We start from the raw sequence: 17,994 nt of genomic DNA, 5'->3' as shown, positions 1-17,994 counted from the left end.
GCCTCCCAGGATGCTTCCTTTGGGTAGCGGATTCTCCTCTCTGCTCAGGAGCGTCCCCACCCTTAAGGGAACTGCTTTAGGACAACCCCAAGGTAGTTCCTGTGCACCGTGAAGAAGAAAATAAGAGTTATGGTAGACTTACCTTTGTTAACTCTTTTTTTTTTTCTTCGAGGTCCACAGGGTGCCAACCCTGACGCATCTAGCTTCAGTTGGGATCTGTTCCTTCTTTTCACTGAATCCTCATCTTTGTGTGAGTGTTTCTAGTATAATTTGTATTTCCTTCTCCACTTTTCTTCTCCTGCAATGCAATATAGGCTTGTTTACAAACTGAATGCCTGTGGCTGGGGGCGGGTTATATATGGAGGTGGACCAGTGCATTCTGGGAGCTACAGCTTTGACTGTTTTGTTGCCTGGATCTCTCCAACCACATGCTGTGGACCCTATAGACCTCGAAGAAAGAGAGTTAACAAAGGTAAGTCTACCATCACTCTTATTTTTTAACAAGCAGAATTGCTCCGATTCATAGACGGATCGGCGATCATCGATGCCCGTTGATCATTGGATCTGCAATGGGGGATCAGGGAATAGCAGCGCAAATGTATGGGCTGTTGCGCTTAAAGAATTGACAGTTTGTTGGAAAGAAAGTTATAGAGAGCAGCCCATGCGTTATGCTGTACATGGTTTATTATATGTGAAATTTTAGTTCAACATCTCCCAACTGTATACTGCTGTGCCCAAGATCCATGCCTGGCTCCTAATACCGGTTACAGGACTTTTGTTGATTTTGCTCCCGCTCTGGGTAACTCCTTCCTATTGGGCACACAATGACACACCTTTTTAGACAAGTTTATGATATTCCTGAACCACCTCCTTAATACAACAATTCCTCATAAAAGATTTTCATTTTTTCGATCAAGTAAAATCTCTTTTGATTATACAATCAATAGTTATTGTTATTTACTGGGTTGGGTACTGGATCCCAGCGGTCGGAATACACACTGTGGCATCCCGACTGACAGAATCCTGGCAGAATTAGGTAAGTATCCCTTCCCTAACCCTACCTCTAACCTTAACACACCTTTCCCACAGCCTAACCCTCCCCGTAGTGCCTAACACCTAACCCTCCCCGTAGTGCCTAACACCTAACCCTCCCCGTAGTGCCTAACACCTAACCCTCCCCGTAGTGCCTAACACCTAACCCTCCCCGTAGTGCCTAACACCTAACCCTCCCCGTAGTGCCTAACACCTAACCCTCCCCGTAGTGCCTAACACCTAACCCTCCCCGTAGTGCCTAACACCTAACCCTCCCCGTAGTGCCTAACACCTAACCCTCCCCGTAGTGCCTAACCCTCCCCGTAGTGCCTAACCCTCCCCGTAGTGCCTAACACCTAACCCTCCCCGTAGTGCCTAACACCTAACCCTCCCCGTAGTGCCTAACACCTAACCCTCCCCGTAGTGCCTAACACCTAATCCTCCCCGTAGTGCCTAACACCTAACCCTCACCCTCCCCGTAGTGCCGAACCCTCCCCGTAGTGCCTATCCCTCCCCGTAGTGCCTAACGCCTAAACCTAACTCTAATCCTAACACTTACTGTCGGGATTATGGAGCTGGGATTCAGACTACTGTCAGGATAACAGTGCTGGTATTCTGTCCATACATCTACTGTACATACCTTATTAATTATACCCTACAGATCATTATCTTATTTGCAATAACTCTCTATAGACTGTGACCTTGCAAGCAGGGCTTTTTTACACCTCTGTCTCTTCATGCCCGGTTGTGTGTTATTACTCTGCTAGCTCCCAGTTGTAAAGCGCCGGGCGTATGCTGGCACTATATACATAAATGTTGATAAATACGTAATGGGTTTGGGTACGTAAAACGTGTGATGCATATCAAACTGAAATGCATGATTGACCAATTACTGTACTGTAAATTGGATCAAGCTCTCAGGATGCTGACAGTTTGATCCATTATACAGTGATTAAATAAGAAGATAACCAGCCACAGAGCCTGACTGTGCTAGGGCATAGAAACACCAAGGATAAAGCTATACTTTATACGCATGGACTGAAGAATAGTTCTATATCACATCATTCATCTCTATATAAAACCTTTTTCAACTGGAAAACTTTTTTCACCCCTGAACAGAAATTAGAATATGATTGACATTTGCCGTTGACTCATTTACATAGCACGTAGCTACATAGCTTTATGTCATCATGATAGTACGGCTGGGGACAATAGACGCCTTGATAGCCATGTTTCCTTTTCATCAGGAATATAAAGAGGCATTTACACATAAATTATCTGAGACTGTGCTATATTTAGCTGTAACGTCAGACATATGATGTCTATCTCCTTTTTCTTTTCTTGTAGTTAACTCTAGAACCACTAATGGCATCCGAGGATAGAAATGTGGGTGAGCAGTCAGCGTCTGGCCTCCTCAAGCTCCAGTTTGTACCTTTCTGTAGCGCATTAGATGCTGGTTTTTGGCATGAGCTCACGCAAAAGAAGCTCAATGAGTACCGCCTAGATGAATCGGCGAAGGACATAAAGGGTTACTATTATAATGGTAAGGAGGTGTAATGTAAATGCATTTCTGTGTATCTTTATATTGTGTTTGATACTCAGTAGTGTACATTCTGTTTAACTTCTCTTTACTGATAATAGCAGAAGGTTCTGTTGTTTAGGCAGGGAGAATGACATAAGTTATTTAGCTGTATGTGAGACTAATACAGTGAAAACTAATTTAAAGCAGTTAAACAAATTGCCTGGATTAAGGTGTGTGGGGTCCCCAGAGCAACTAATTTGTGGGGGCCCATATGCTGGTGATGTTATTAAAAAGTATAATGTGTAAATATCCCCACCAAAACGGTGTTAAACACACTGTAGTGCCCCCAGTTCACATTGTGTTATACATAGTGCACATACTGTATGCTACAGTACTCTATAAGCTGGCGATGTAGCTATGCTTGGGGTCCCCTCTGTGTTTGGGTACCGCCGGGCTGCTCAGTTGTTAATCCGTCACTGTTCATTATGAAGTGAGGCATTGGACATGGGGCAGTTTTCCGTTCACCATGTATTTCTCTAAGGTGCTTCCTAACTCTGGTTCCTCCTAGTAAACCGTAGCGATGTTCTGCTGAGCATGCTCCTCAGTCTATAGATCTTCCAAAGTACAAATTAAAGTGCAGAGACATTATGAAGACTTGTGAGATCTTAGGAGCACGCTCATTCATATGTATTTTTACATTGTAATACTATTGTTCCTTTTGATCCCTAATACCACCCAAACCTAAAATGTTTAATTTTAAGGGTGAGTAAATCCTGCCCATGTGTTACTTACAGTACCTGCAATTTGGTATATTTATCAATGTGTCTAACGGTATCTAAAAAAGGGGCATTCATGAGAAACTTAGGCGAGTGCTGGTATTGCGGGACTAGAAAATGCCCCTCCGGTATATCATTTTATTCTGTTCCAGAGACGTCAGACTCAGCGGAATATTCATAAACTTGGGAAGAACAGCTCCAAAAATAGTGCATGGAGTCTAGTGCTCAACTTACTAAGAAATAACTGCAGGCCGTAAAATATACAGCACAGACGAATGAAAAGTGGTTTAAGCACAATATTTGTCTATGATAAAAAATATTTATTTGTTTGGTGTATTCTTTTATCAGGCGATCCTCCTGGTCTTCCGTCACGTCTCACTCTAGAGTTCAGTGCCTTTGACAGGTGAGTTCACTAAACATCTGTCTTTGTTATTTTGGCCTAGACGTTTATGTGTCCATAGGCATTGCTTATGTGAGAATCCTAAAGCTGAGTACACATTAGATGATGTGTACCCAGCACGACGGGACTCTGCATGCGGCAAGTGCATACACACTTGCCGGGTCTGAAGGGGAGAGGGACGTGTCATGCTGAATTCTGCAGTATGGCATTGTTAGCGACATCCCCTGTCGGCTCTGCAGCAGGATATCGTGGGTACACACTAGACAATGTACTCGATATGTCTCTCTGATCCACGGGAGTGGATGACATATCGTCTAGTGTGTACTAGGGGTGAGCGGGTTCGGTTTTACTCGGTTCTTATCGCCACTTTACCGCAAATTTGGCTCGATTTTATTCGCTATCCAAAACACATGTTCGGCGACAGCCAATAAAAAGATCCGGGTAAAACCGAGTAAAACCGAACCCGCTCACCCCTAGTGTGTACCCAGCAGTGTTATATGGTGGAAAAACATCACTGTGACGTTCATATCGCTGAACACCAGGTGGCGCTCTGTGATAGCCGCCAGCTGTATGTGCAGGTTGCTGATAAGGAATGACTGAATGGAAATAGAATGCTCCTAGCTACACCATTCAAGATACACTGGATTGGTAATACCGTGATTATAAAGACCAGCGAACCAGACCGTGTTGTGAAATTGAGAGCTTTAACATTTTAATGGAGCAAAAACCATTCAACTATATTTTGCTTTTATTGTTTTTCAAATGGACAGGTAAGGAAATGTAATAATCTAGTAGTCTGCACTGTGCACCTGTAGTATCTAAGTATAATACTGGCAGCACTCCATCGCGGCAAGCACTGCTTATAGCTTCAAATGGCAAATCCTTTTGCTACTGGCGTCCCGCTTAAAGTTTAGTCTTACCGGTAAGACCCCGTGGCTCAATCCTCTTCTGCTTCAAGGGATGGGATGACATCAGCTATTAAATTACATGCAGTGCTGTACGTTATAATAATTTTGTTTAGTCTGTGTTTCTAATCTGCTGGTTTCTCTGTATCAGGATAATGGATAGAAGTGGGGATATAAACAGACTGACATGCAATGCAACATCAGAGTCTGCCACTATTTTTATTGGTTGCCTTGACATTACTTGCCTAATCTGATACTTGTTTACTAAACATTGCTGATCAGGGTTGTGAGGGCTTGACTGATTGGCTGCTGGGATTGGTTAATGCTGGGTTTATTATGCCGTCTACACCATTTCCCTGTTGCTTGTAATAGCGTTAGCTTAGCATAGGTGTTCATGTCCTGTGTCTATTTGAAGTTTATCATTATGGACAATGCTCATCTTGGCAACTCTTGCCTACCGTCACTTCAGACCTTTGTGTGTTCTGATAAGCTTTATCTGCCGCCAGTACTGATCTCTGCCTGTAATCATTTGTCTACCACCTGCCTTGACCTCGGTCTGTGACTTCTGAGAGTCTGTTGGCCTCCCCTTTTGGACTGTATCTGTATACTCAGGGCTGCCAAGACAACTTCTAAGCCTCTGTGCTAGAGAGGGGGCGTAGCCAAGCACCAGGTCTCAGAGGATTACAGCAATTAGGGTTTCACGATTGCTTTATGTACAGCAAATTTAGTCTGCAGCTGGAGATCTTGAGATTTCCATACACTCTGATTGAGTTGAGTTTGCCGAAAGCAGCAGCAGTTTGCCAATACATGTAGCAATTTCGGGATCAAGGCAATTGTTGTTGCGTATTATGCTTCCCAGGTACCTATACGATCTTCCCTCCTCCAGGTATTTTCCACCCAGGTTGACAACCGCATCGTTCGCAGGTGTACCATTTACAGGTTTTTTCAGTATCACTAGGCCAAATTTGCAGCACGACGCATCCAAGTGGCCTACATATTGCTGCAAGTTTTCCATGCTGTCAGCCATAAGGTAAACCTCATCGGCATACAGAACTTCTAACACAGAGACTTGTCTGACTTTACGTTTTACCCTGAAGCAAGATAGTTCATAGAAGTTCTTTATTAGTCCTTATTATATCCATTACACAGCCTTGCTTGACACCGCTGGTGACTGGGTACTTGTCTGTGAAGTCCTTTTCATGTTGTACACTGGCCATCATACCGTTGTGGAATTGGCTTACTAAGTAAATCAACCTTGCAGGACATCCAGTATTCTTGAGCATAATCCAAACAGCAGTCCTCTGTACCCTGTCAAAAGCTTTCTCAAGGTCGATGAAGCACATATAGAGAGCCCAATGTTGTTCCAGACTTTTTTCTTGAAATTGCTTAACAACAATGATTACATGAACCATGCCTCTATTGGGACGAAACCCACCTAGACTCTCCGAAAAAAGAAGTCACTCTGCCAGCGTGTTCAGGCGTTTGTTAATAATATGACGTAGGACTTTACCAGCTGCACTAAGAAGAGGTATGCCCCTGTACGATCCACAATCCGACAAATCGCCCTTGCCTTTGTATAGTTTACATATGGAAGTGTCTTTCCAGTCCTGAGGTATGGCGTCTGCCTCCCAGATATTCAGTATCAGCTCATATAGTCTATTTTTTATATTTGTACCGCCATACTTAGGGACTTCTGCGTGCAGACTACCTGAGCCAGGTGTTTTACCATTTTTGAGTTGGTTCACTGCTTGATGGAATTCCTTGAAAGACGACTGGTCTTCAAATTCTGACGCTGTTGGCAGATTCTCAAACAAGCTTATATAAGGTAATCCTACTCCCTGGCTGCCAGGGTTTAACACTTCATTGAAATGTTCAGCCTATCATGCAAGAATGTCCTTGGGATCAGTAAGTCGCTTGGTTTTATCACGATAGTAGACTGAGGCTATCTGTTTACATCTGGGTCTGAAGAGACTTTTGAGTTCTTCGAAGAACTGTGCAGTCTGATTGGTATCTGCAAAATGCTGTAGTTCCTCGGCCTTTGCAAGCCACCACCGATTTTTCAGTTCTCGCACCTTCAATTTGAGTTACTGCTGGATGATTCTGCATTGCTCATTACATGTTGAATTCTTTAGGACGCACCTTAATTCCTCAATGAGCTTCCATATATCCACATCAGAGACCAATCCTGTTTTTTCTTTTGCAGTCTACCAATTACTCACTGGCAAACTGTATGTAGGGATTTCGCATTAATAAGCCAGCCTTCATCAATTGATGCGCCCTCTTCAGTTATGAGTGTCGTCATATTACCAAAGTCAGCGTCCAGTTTATGCTGTGTCTCCTCATCAAGGACAAGTTTTAGAGCGAAGGTGCATCCACAACGTCTTGTATTTGTCAAGTAGCCGGAAATATGTGTTGGTGATACTAAGATTGAATTCCGTTAGCACTGCAGTTCCATTCACATTGCAGTTCCCAACGCCGTGTCGTCCTATCACATCAGTCCAGACATTGTGCTCAGTTCCAACGCGCGCATTAAAGTTACCAAGCAGAATAATTTTGGCCCTGGAAGGGATGCTTCGCAAAACTTCACGTAGGTCATCATAGAATTGGAGCTTATCATCTTCTAACAAGGTCAAGGTGGGAGAATAAACACTTATTAAGTGAAGGTATTTTCTTTGGCTTGTGTGGAGTCGCAATGTCATGAGCCTGTTGTTTTGTCTCCCTTGTGGGGCTCCGACAAAGATCCAGCGATAGTGTTCCTAATCGCAAAACCAATACCGCTTAATGATCTCTCCAACCCAGTAGTAGGTATATCCACTGTAATAAGGTCTGGGTAGGAGGTACCTCTCCTGGGGTAGTTGGACACCTCTTTACACACAGCAGCCAGGAAACAGCACACCAGTCCAGGGTTTTCGTGCAAGCTAGCTGGAACTAGTTTTTATTGTGCAATATAAAAACGAAATAATAAAAATAAGTCCTAGCCCGTCTGGGTGCTACCTAAACAAACAAGTGCCCTCTCAACATGGCAGGGCCTACTGTCCTCACCACAACATAAGCATATGCACAGTACTAACAAAGGGTATATCACAGTGTCTCTTGAACAAGCCCGACTGGTTGATCTCCCCAGGTAATGAGACTCTGGACCATAGTGCCAACACAGCTTATATGAACCTCTTCCAGGTGCAATCACTAATCGGCCTGCTATCAGGCTGAAAGGCCCAAACACCTGAAACGGCCCTGTGGATGGAGCCCTCCCTTCTCTCTCACATCCACACCCCCGGATCCATCATCCGGCTTTTACTCAAAGCCGAACTCTCAAAAGCACAAGCACAGACATTTCCTGGGGGTTTTAAAATGCATATGTCAGAAATCTGGGACACGCCTATATGACATCCAGCACTTTTCCAGTGCTGCTATCACACCACCCAGAGCCTCACAGAGCTCCCCACTTGCCGCCAGGTGTGTTTCACTAATTGTGGCAATGTAGATGTTATAGCAGGACAGTTCTCGAGCAATTAAGGCTGTTTTCCTTTCAGAACACAAGTTGTTGTAACTATCAAGTAAAGTTCTTATGTTCCAGGTCGCTATTATAAAGGATTGAGCTCATGCCTTCTTATGTTTCTTTCGACCGCGATATGTTGGTGCCCAGATGACCGTGGTTTGCCATCTTTGGAAATATGAGACGGACTATGTCTAGGCCACATTTTCTAGGCCCTTCCCCTGATTGGAGAAAGCAGAGAGATCATATATAGGTCTGCTTTGTCATCAGACGTGCTGCCAAACCTGTTCTTCCGCCTCTATCGGTTCTAGGAGCAACCGTTCTTGTCTGACTATCTACGTGCAGAGAATCAGCTAGGAACCAGACTTGCCAAAGTCCATGTCCCCCCCCCCACCAACGCTCCATCACCGTGAGGCACACGTAGTCCAAAGATTGCGCCAGGGGTCATCAGTGTGGGAATATATTATAGTGGAAAAGGAGTTGCGCAGGTACAGATCCACTCTCTCGTCCCCTAATTGTTGGTACCAATGGAGTGGAAAAACTGATATGAATGGCTAGAAAAAGAGGATGCAGTGACTTACCGCATGCCACTAAGAGGATCCTGACATACGCCCTTCAGGCATGTCACAATGCCCAGCTGTATTGCCAAAGTTGCCCTAAGCATGGAGGGGGTTAGTGGCAGGTAGTACTGGGGGTAGGGAGGGGGGGCAAGGGCAGATAGCAGCTGGTACACTACTGGGGGGCAAGGAGGGGGTTAGGGGCAGGCAGTACGGGGGGTAGGAAGGTGGTAAGGGTAAATTTCACCTAGGGCAGTACTGGGGGCAAGGAGGGTGTTAGGGGCAGTGCTGGGGTAGGGAGGGGGTTAGGATAACAGCTGGTGAAGCACTGAGAGTAGGGAGGGGGCAAGTGTAGATAGCAGCTGGGACAGGTAGGGGGCATGGGTAAATAGCAGCTGGGGCAGTACTAGGGGCAAGAAAGAGGTTAGGGGCAGGCAGTACTGTGGGTAGGGAGGGATAAGGGTAGATAGCTAGGGCATTGAGGAGGTAAGGGGTGGCAATACTGGGGCAGTGCTGGGGGTAGGGAGGGGGTCAGGATAGCAACTGGGGCAGTACTGGGGATAGGGAGGGGGTAAGGGTAGATAGCACTTGGGGCTGCGGTTACCTCTTTTGCTTCTGCTCGGAGCCCTTGGCCGAGTCACTGTTGTCCGCCTGCAGCTCCCTTCTTCCCCATGCAGTGTACACCTCCCCATCTCCTGCGTGCTGAGAGCTCAGCTGGCTGAAGGAGCGCAGGCTTCTAGAGGTTCCCGGCACCACTGACAACGCTGCTGCAGCCAAATCGCCACCGGACTTCTGTGCAGGTGATGTCGCCGTCCTTCATCAGGGACCTGCTCCATCTGCCTCTACTTCTGATTCTCTGCTACCTGCCCAGCCTGCAGGAACCACGCCCCTCTCTGCTGTTGCCCAACCTATGCTGGCTTCCCCACTTCTTTACTCTCCACGGGTAGCTCCGCTCAGCCGGGAATGGATGTAGTACGGAGTGCACGCTGGCGGGGAAAGAGGCAGTGTCAGGACTCACGTGACGAGGGCGATTGGTTGGGGAGTCGCTGCATGGTGATTGGCCGCGGAGACGCCACCACGCAGGGATTAGCTGGGGAGACACTGCCGCGCAATGATTGGCTACTGCACCACACACAGTGCCAATGCGTTCTGCAGGACCTGATCACATTTTTAAAAGTGGGTCCCCAGTTTTCTGTAGTGCGTAGAAACGCGCTATAGCGTGTATTTTGCAATCACTGGGCTTGCCGCGGTTTGGCCGCTGCGTACATAACGGCTACTTAAAGCCACTAGTGGAGAGTTATGGAGGCCTGCAGCCCAGTCAACAACCACCACACACAAACAGCGAGTCGACCAGTAGTTCTGTAAAGGTACTACTGCTAGACACCCCAAAGGTCATGTTACTATGTAAGTGAAAGCAAAATGCTCCAAAACAAATGTATTTAACAATTTTTACTTTTTTTTTTTTTTTTGTAATTTGACTGTTCTGTTTTATATCAAAAAGAGGGGGTGTAACTACAGTTCCAGAATCTTACAAAATTTTCTTGTATCAAGTAAATTTATGTCTCTGAACAAATGGCATTGTTCTAAGGCAGGCATGTCAAACTCAAAATACAATCCGGGCCGAATATTCAAGGGCCGCAAGGAATAAAAAGTCTTATATGCAATTTGGAAAGGTTATTGTTAATAAAAACCAATGCAGTGCCCCCTGTAGTAGTGCCCCTTATGCAGTTCCCCCTGTATTAGAGCCCCTTATGCAATGCCACTGTAGTTGTGCCCATTATGCAGTGCCCCCTATATAAGAACCCCTTATGCAATGCCCCCTTTATAAGAGCTACTTTTGCAATGCCCCCTGTATTGGAGCCCCTTATGCAGTGCCCCTAGTAGTGTCCATTATGCAGTGCCCACAGTAGTGTCCCTTATTCAGTTCCCCCATTAATGCCCCTAGTAGTGCCCCTTATGTTGTGCCCCCAGTAATGCCCCTTATGTTGTGCCCCCTGTAATGATCGATTCAGAGTCCAGCGTTCCAAGTTTAAACACATATATTATGTGGCCCAGTCACCCCTGCCACGAACTCTGATCGCGGCAGGGGTGACTGGGCCTCATAATATATGTATTTGGGCCCACACGGTTGGGCCACATAAAATGTTTCTTCGGGCCGCGAGTTTGACATGTCTGTTCTAAGGAGTAATAATCATATCTCAGTAGTAAATATCAAAAGGTGTTTTTTTTTTTTTTTTTTTTGTCATTCCACGACAGGGTAAATAATATGAAATCAGCCTAAGCAGTCCTTGGTATGAGAATATTTAAAATCCTTCTGTTCGTATCATGATAATAGGCAGAAAGCCTCATTAGCCTTTAAGAGTTAAGGCACACATCCACTTGCAGACATCAAAACGACTGCACGATTACAACATCGTAATCGTGCAGTCGTTTGTGCAGCAGGTTGTACAGCATTTTTGTGCTATGATTGATGTCAGAAACGACCAGCTGGAGCGTGCATCGCTGGTCGTTTCCGACATAAAAGTGCACAATGTCGTAATCGTGCAATCGCTCAGTATTCTCACTAAGTGGATGTGTGCCTTTATTGTTAATATGTATATAATACAAATCTTTAACTACTTTTGTGGCATCCCGAAGTGGATATAAAAGGGTTCAATGTAGACTTACCAGTCAGAAGGTGTAGGGAACACATCCAATCAGTCCCTTGTTGTCTTACAGGGTTTCAGGCAACCGGTATAACCACCTTGCCTCTGCTCTTGATATGGTGGAGATAAAAGCAGAGCCCTAAGTGTCCTAGTGTGATGTCTTATGCTGGGCATACACTATGCAATTATCTGTCCAATCTGGCTGGTTGGAATGAAAACCTGGTAATGTGTGGGAGCAAATAACAATAGAAATTTGCTCACAAACACTAGAAAACGGACAATATTTTCCTTCCCACCAGACAGATTGGACAGATATCTGACAGATAATTGTAGAGTGTATGCCCAGCATTAGAGTAGGTTTTCCTTATCCAGGTAAATTGTGGTGACTAGCTGGAGTTGGGATGTAGCTGTTACAATCCACTTTCTTCAAAATGGTCTTTGTTTCTAATGTACCCTTTTATATGTAAATCTCCAGGTCGAGAAATTCAACTTTAACTCAGATTCAGGTTATTGGTATTGATGTAATTGATGAACCCCTCAAAATCTTTCTGCATTCTTTTCAGGATACATAGGACATAATCTATGTGTCTGATCCATCCTAGTATTTTGTCTTTGTAAGGGTTATTGGTCGATGGTTAAGGTTTTCATTCTCTGAATGCGCCATGAACAGGTTTTCTTAACTGTGGGCTAATTTCGTTCCCATCACAGTCCCGCGAATCTGTCTACAGCATCGACCCTCAAACCAGAAGGAATTGTGTTCCAGAATTAATTGTATACATTTCATGATGCAATTTATTGGTGTTTCAGGAAGTTGGGTTATAAATGTAATGAATAAGGTTGGTAAATAATGTGTGTGTTGTGAGAGAGGATGTGAATAGTGTGAGGAGGTGAATGGTGAATGATGAGGCTTTGATCTCTGCTTATGTTCAAATACTATTGTAGGCAGACAGTTGAGTGTATACCCCCTCCTAGTTTAGGAGTTGGGTCCGCATCCTCACCTTATTTGCATGCAACCCTGGATGAAAGGGTTTGTTTACCCATGCACTGTCAGGTTATTTGGTTAACCTGGTCATAGGATTCCATAATTGAATGTACATTTAATGAAACTACACAGGTTCACCTCAAGTCATCCTGAGTGAGTGAAACATCCTATTTATCTGTGTGGATAGAATTCTAACCCAACATCAAAGGGCATAAAAAAGCTTTACAAAATAGCATTCATATTACCTGCCCTCTGTGTGGGGCAGATCTCTAACCTAACATCAAAAGAAAAACATAATTTGATGGTCTGCAGCAGGTATCACTCCGCATCCGTCATACTATAGGACAATTTGCTCCACAAAACTTTGGTGATTTTCAGCAGACATACAACATCTCTGACTCCTCTCACTACCAATATCTACAACTTCGACACTTTGCTATGTCAACACTTTCTACCCCCCAGTCTCGTACACCGTCCCCAATAGAAAAACTGTGTATATACCGATCCACTGATAGGGGCACTATATCCTTTCTCTATCATTCTGTTTTGGTATTGGAGTCCCCCTCACTTTCTATACATGAACTCGCATGGGAAGCAGACCTGGGACAACCACTGGGAGACGATACTTGGGAAATAATTTGTCTCGCTATCTCCAAATGCTCTCTTAGTGTAGCTATCAAAGAAAACTCATATAAAGTTTTTACCAGATGGTATCTAGTCCCTGAGCGCCTTCATCAAATGTTTCCTAACACTTCTGACCTATGTTGGAGACAATGCGGCCACATTGGCACATTTTATCATACTTGGTGGACATGTCCAAAAATTACTCCATTCTGGAACATGGTCCGTACCCTTATATCATCAGTAGTTAATGTGCCTTTCTCTCTATCACCTGCCAACCTGTTACTATGTGCTCCAGTAGACCAGGTTTCTAAAAATTCGAACTAACTGATTGTTCACATCTCATGTGCGGCCAAATATCAGATAGCACGTAACTGGAAAAATCCTGATACTCCAACTCGTCAAGAACTTTTGAATAGGATTTGGTTTATATCTAAAATGGAGTACACTACCAGTCTTTTGAATAACTCAGTGGAGAGGTTTCACTCTATTTGGTTCACCTGGTACTCCCTCCAAGCGGTTACCCTTCCTGGCCTCACGTGAAGTATGATTCATACTTTTGACCCGGTCTCTTTTTTTTTTTTTCTTTTCTATTTTCGGTATTATTTTGTCCCCCCCGGCTCGCTTATATTTATACTTATATCTATACTTATATATTTTCAACCTTCCACATATTCTCCCTTTTTTTCTGCTTCATCTCTTTACCTTTTTCTTTTACTATATCACGGTTATTATATTATAGTTTCATTGCAATTTGTGAGGATGTTATCTTCAATTATTATAACATGGAAGATCTTTTCTTTCTGTTGTCTATTATATTTTTTGATATGCACAATTGTTACGTATTAGAGACCAATTGTTTATCTCTATATTCTATTGTCCATCGAGATGTAATACTGTTTTATATATCTAGTCCTATAAAACTAATAAACGATTTAAAAAAAAAAAAAGAAAAACATAATTTGCAATATGTCCTAATATGCCTACGTCTCTGCATCGTCTACTTTTATCTGTGTTATATGTATCTGTTTATGTCAATGAGAAGACACCATACAAAATATAAATACTGTAATTGTCATTTACAAATGTAGAAAATTGTATACACCGCACTTATTTTTGTCCTTGAATCATATACACTGGTAATTCACATTCACATCCTGTTTTATTTGTATTCTTCCACGCTGGTGCTTTGTTTAAATTTCTCAAGGTTTTTGGTCATTAAAAAAAAAAAAATCTGTGCTTTAGCAAAAGTGACATTTGTAGCTTGTTCAGCTTGAAAAAGAGTTGCACTGATTCAAAATGTTGCTGTTTACACAATAAACACATTGGTTTATTGCATGTAATCCTGAGTTTATATTCCAAACTTTGAGATATATATATATATATATATATATAATCTATATCTCCTTTTGAAGTCGCATTCGTCAAATTTAATTCAAAAAGATTGTGAACGTGAAATTTTGCTAATGAGAATATTAATACTGTGGCTAGCTGCATTTACCATGGGAACACCGCAGTCCATGTCCGGAGCTAAATTTTGGTCACCCTGCAATACATGCCATCTTGTTGGACCACGTGACATTTGGGAAACTGAAGGAATTGCATTAACATTAGCTATCGTAATTAACTTGCCTGTTTTGCATTGTCAGGAATGGTCTGACCCCAGCACGCTGTTGTCCTGCTCTGGGCTCCCTATACAACACAAACACGCTGGACTCCTTCAAGTCGTGCGATAAGAAAGCACTATTGGACCAGGCAGCCAATGAGGTGAGATGCTGCATTATAAGAGGCGTATCACATTGCTTTCCATGCATCATGAAATCATCAGTGTCTCCTACATTATATAAATAAATGCCATAAATACCTGTGAAACCGCCAGGAACTTAGAAGCAGATAAATTTTTTTAAAAAACACCCCAGAAGAAGTCAATTATTTGACGAAATGCATTCGGTTTTTAAATTGGGAGTGACCCTCTACAAAAAAAGATGATCTCTACTAGAAGGAGCTTCTACCCGAAAGGGTTTATGCAGCTGAAGATTTAACATCTTTCTTATAGAGAGGTCACACCTATGTTATGTCATGTAAGGATGGAATTTTAACATTGCCAATTAATAAATATATCGGTTGAATTTTAAAACCAAAAGGCTGATTACTTTTTATCTGATGAATTCTTGGTGCGAGTATTTCTTTTCAGAAGATGATGATCTTTAGCCACACTTAGCTTGCATTATCACCAAATCGGTAAAAGATAAGAATCGTTACTGGATTGGACACTCTATAGGTGGTGCGCACTATTGGACAATTTATAAAAATTAAGCGCTTCCTAGGTACCTTTTTGCCCCTATCTCTCCCTCTTGAAAGTGCTGGAACCTGATCTATAATGCGATATCTTACAGTGGACAGTTGTGCTTGCCTGGGCAAAGTGTCATGCCACTGGTTGGTCACTAGGCTCTTTGGCTATGGCTGCCTTGATGGCCGAGCGGTGGAGCACCATAAGCTACTTGAACTGATGCTCTGTTTTGCCGACATACTGTCGTGCACAAGGGCATGTTGTAGTATAAACTACATATTAGCTTGCGCATGTAAGATGCTGGTGTATTTTGAATTATTTGCCTGTAGACGGATGAATAAAAGTGCTACCTTCCTGTAAGTAGCGACATGTCAAGCAATTAGGGCATCTACAGCAGCCAGGTCTAGTTTGGCCTAAAAAAGATGATTTCATGATCTTACCCATATTGTATGGCCTGAAGTCCTTAAGGTTTATATTCCTGCGGTAGCAGGACATGAATGTTTTGCTATTCAGAGGCTTGAGTTCAGGGTCAGTGGCTACTATGGGCAACAGTTTTTTAGCCTATTTGTTGATGTGGGTACTCGTGATTGAAAGAATTAACCTATCTGCCTGTTTTTTGTTTTCTAGGTAAGTATTTTGTCTCTGGGCATAGCAAGGACTTTTTGTTTCAGTTTAGTCAGATTTTCTACATTATATCTTCGCTGTACAAATTTATCAAACATCTCTTCAATGTGCTTGATAGATGTTTCCCTATCACTTAAGATGCGCAAGGCCCTGAGAAATTTGGAGTACGGTAACCCCCATTATGTGTATCAATTAGGGTTCTGAATTCAGACTCTGTTCCTCCTCATAAGATTAACAAATAATCTATGTAGCGAAAGTACACTACAATGTTCCTGGCCACATAGATGTTAGAAAAGAACATATCTTGCTCAATAGCAAACATGAAGCATTTGCATACGATGGGCCACATTGAACCCCATCGCAGATCCAGAGGTTTGCAGGTAGTAACCAAGATCAATAAAGAAATAATTGCCTGGTAGTACCAATTTCAGCAATGTCATATACAACTCTAATTCAGGGCCATTGTTGTGGGTATTATTGGTCAGAAGCATCTTGGTGTCTTGCAAGCCTGCATGACAAACATCCACAGAATACTAATATATATATATATATATATATATATATATATATATATATTCGATATTAACGTGTAGAAATATCTATCTTCCCATAATTTTATCAAATATGAATGACATTTAATCTAGGGGCAACTGCAGGTTCCACTGATTAACTTAATGAGCAGTCTGGTCGGCACAGTTTGAGTCCCTAGATGGAATTACTAGTCACATCCCCTGTGTCTCCACCCCCTGTACATTTCCCCAAACCTGGATAGGGAATTGGCAGGTCTGTTACAGGAGTTTTTCAAAAGTGAACATCTGCTAGAGCCAGCTGTTTAAATGACGTTACATTTTCACACTAACTGCCAATTATTATTTATTTTTTTTATAGGGTGGGTGGGATTTTGTACTGTACACCTTTCTCCCTACCCAAATGCTTTGGCTATTTTGCAGATATGGGATGCAATAAAATCTGGAGCGGCTCTTGAGGACCCAGTGCTGTTGAATAAATTCCTCCTGGTGACATTTGCAGTGAGTAATTTTCGAGGTCTTACCTTTCTGTCTTCAAAAACTAATGAATGCTAAAATCATGCTTTTCTGCTTTCATATTATAAATGCCCTGGATTATTTGCAAATATCCTGTTTCTTTTTTAAGAATCAAGACATGCATTAATAATAATGACAGTATGCCCCTACTTCTAATAATAGTAGGCACTCAGGCCAGTGCATCAAGGGTGGATGGGATGAGTACGTAGCTATGATTAACACTTGTACAAATATTCAGTTGACTATTTACAGTATGTGCTCTTGTTAACTGGTACAGTACATTATTTCTGCCAGACAATACTGTCTCAGCTCATTTGTATAAATCTGCAGTAAAATAGCCATATTTACTAGATCAGGAAATAAGAAGTGCGCCAAGATATTGCTTCCCCTAGAAGGAAAAGTCAGATTCAACTATCTTTGTTCAAGCAAAATAAACAATTCATCCCTATGTTTGTGAATATATATTTTCTTAATTGTTATATAGAATATGAAGTTCCATAATTGTCTTGACTGGCGTGTAAGCCCTCAAGATTTATTTTACTGTCATCTTTTATGTGCAATTAACTTTTTATAACCTTGCGGGACAGTTTGATATCAGATCATTACTTTCTTTTTTAGCAGTTATCTCTATGTATTCTAGAACCGGGTGTCATACGTTATAATTGAATAATTACACATACAAGTAATGTCTTTTCAATTTTATGCTGATTACAGAGAGCCGTGCTTCTGTCTTCTAATGTATTCCGTCTGTTATTTTCTAGATTAAATCATGACATTTTTAATATGCTTAATGTTGAGGTTCCCTAAGGCATAGGCTGTTGTATTCCATAAAGGTTATTCCCTGACAAATCCCTTCATAACTGCTCTGATAATAATCTCTGATCGTGTTTTTTTTTCCCCAATAACCTTCTGACAGTTCCTATCCTGTATGAAAATACCAGTCAACATAAGACTTTTAGTAAACTATTCAAAAAAGTCTAGATGCAACTAAAGAAGTGGGTCCTGGGATTCTTAAGGAGCGTTTCCACTAGCAGATAGAGGAACGACAGTACGATTACAACATTGTAATCGTACAGTCGTTCCTCATAATGTGCAGTGCCT

At 42.5% G+C, this 17,994-nt stretch overlaps 1 protein-coding gene across 1 annotated transcript in view; it reads left to right on the top strand.

Moving 5' to 3' along the window:
- The window catches only part of ATG7 (autophagy related 7), a 288,071-nt gene that overhangs the window by 13,144 nt on the left and 256,933 nt on the right, over positions 1-17,994 (top strand). The window contains exons 2-5 of the mRNA XM_088472722.1: positions 2,380-2,575; positions 3,679-3,733; positions 14,586-14,703; positions 16,801-16,878. Of these exons, the coding sequence (XP_088328848.1) occupies positions 2,398-2,575; positions 3,679-3,733; positions 14,586-14,703; positions 16,801-16,878 (429 nt within the window). The 5' untranslated portion in view covers positions 2,380-2,397. The remainder of the gene's footprint in view (positions 1-2,379; positions 2,576-3,678; positions 3,734-14,585; positions 14,704-16,800; positions 16,879-17,994) is intronic.

Source organism: Taudactylus pleione, unplaced genomic scaffold (genome assembly GCF_031769625.1).
Source record: "Taudactylus pleione unplaced genomic scaffold, aTauple2 ptg000128l, whole genome shotgun sequence".
Lineage (NCBI taxonomy): Eukaryota > Metazoa > Chordata > Amphibia > Anura > Myobatrachidae > Taudactylus > Taudactylus pleione.
The sequence above is the reverse complement of the archived record's forward strand: the minus strand, read 5'-3'. Positions and strand labels throughout refer to the sequence as shown.